The sequence below is a fragment of the Trypanosoma conorhini genome (assembly GCF_003719485.1).
Source record: "Trypanosoma conorhini strain 025E chromosome Unknown Tco_14.4_contig_00497, whole genome shotgun sequence".
NCBI lineage: Eukaryota > Euglenozoa > Kinetoplastea > Trypanosomatida > Trypanosomatidae > Trypanosoma > Trypanosoma conorhini.
In genome coordinates this window covers 1-1,077 of record NW_021704574.1, presented here as the reverse complement: position 1 = coordinate 1,077, position 1,077 = coordinate 1, and the positions used below count along the sequence as shown (strand labels likewise).

General features: G+C 55.2%; 2 protein-coding genes across 2 annotated transcripts in view; both read left to right on the top strand.

The window, feature by feature from the left end:
• The window catches only part of Tco025E_06914 (universal minicircle sequence binding protein (UMSBP)), a gene marked incomplete at both ends in the record, with an annotated part of 348 nt that extends 329 nt beyond the window's left edge, over positions 1-19 (top strand). The window contains one exon of the mRNA XM_029373781.1: positions 1-19. This exon is cut by the window's left edge and continues 329 nt beyond it. Coding sequence (XP_029226177.1) covers positions 1-19 — 19 coding nt within the window.
• A 35-nt stretch (positions 20-54) lies between these two features.
• Positions 55-474, top strand: Tco025E_06913 (universal minicircle sequence binding protein (UMSBP); the record flags this gene model as incomplete). The annotated part of the gene is made up of 1 exon (XM_029373780.1): positions 55-474. The coding sequence occupies one exon, from the start codon at positions 55-57 to the stop codon at positions 472-474; it is 420 nt and encodes a 139-aa protein (XP_029226176.1).
• Positions 475-1,077: the final 603 nt, after the last annotated feature.

Below are 1,077 nucleotides of genomic sequence, written 5' to 3'. Positions count from 1 at the left end.
ACCTCATCGTAGAACGTGATCCACCGAACGACTCTCCCGAAGACTCCTACAGCCATGGCCGATAATGGAATGACAAGAGGCGACCGCGCGTGCTACAACTGTGGGCAGCCAGGCCACCTTAGCCGCGAATGCCCCACACGTCCGCCAGGTGGTGCTGGTGGCGACCGTGCGTGCTACAACTGTGGTCAGACTGGCCACCTTAGCCGCGAATGCCCCACACGGCTGCCAGGTGGTGCTGGTGGCGACCGTGCGTGCTACAACTGTGGTCAGCCAGGTCATATCAGCCGCGACTGCCCTACTCGCTCGGCTGGTGGCTTCCGTGGTGCGGTGCGTGGGGCATGCTATCACTGCCAGCAGGAAGGTCACCTTGCGCGTGACTGCCCCAACGCACCTGCGGGTGGTGCTGGTGGCGACCGTGCATGCTACAACTGTGGGCAGACTGGTCACCTCAGCCGCGAATGTCCTGTGAAGTAAGTAGTGCACCTCAGGAAACTTCTGGCAAGTTCGGCAATGGGTCGTTCAGTTCGGAAACAATCTGATTTTTAAGTGCAACGCGTTTACCCTCCTTAGTGAGAGAGTGTGACTCCCTTACTTGCCCCCCGTAAGGGAGCCGGAGGAGGGGTGAGCGACTCTCATGGAAGGAAAGGGGGAGGAAGGGAGAATGGGGAGAAATGATTAAAATAAGGGAATGAACGGTTCTCATCTCTCGATCCTCGCGGAGCACGGGGTTTAGGGTAATTAATAAGAATGAAATAATTGTTGTTTTCTGTCTTTGCACTGTTAATACAAAAGGTGTTTCAGAGCAGGTTGGGAAAACCATAGCACGGTTATATTAGAACTCAACTGTGAAGCCAAACGCGGTCTCCCCCAGCTTGATTGCTTCTTTGTCTTTGTCTTTCCACTTCCTTTCTTGCTATTTCTCTCCTTTACCTCATCGTAGAACGTGATCCACCGAACGACTCTCCCGAAGACTCCTACAGCCATGGCCGATAATGGAATGACAAGAGGCGACCGCGCGTGCTACAACTTGTGGGCAGCCCAGGCCAACCTTAGCCGCGAATGCCCCACACGTCCGCC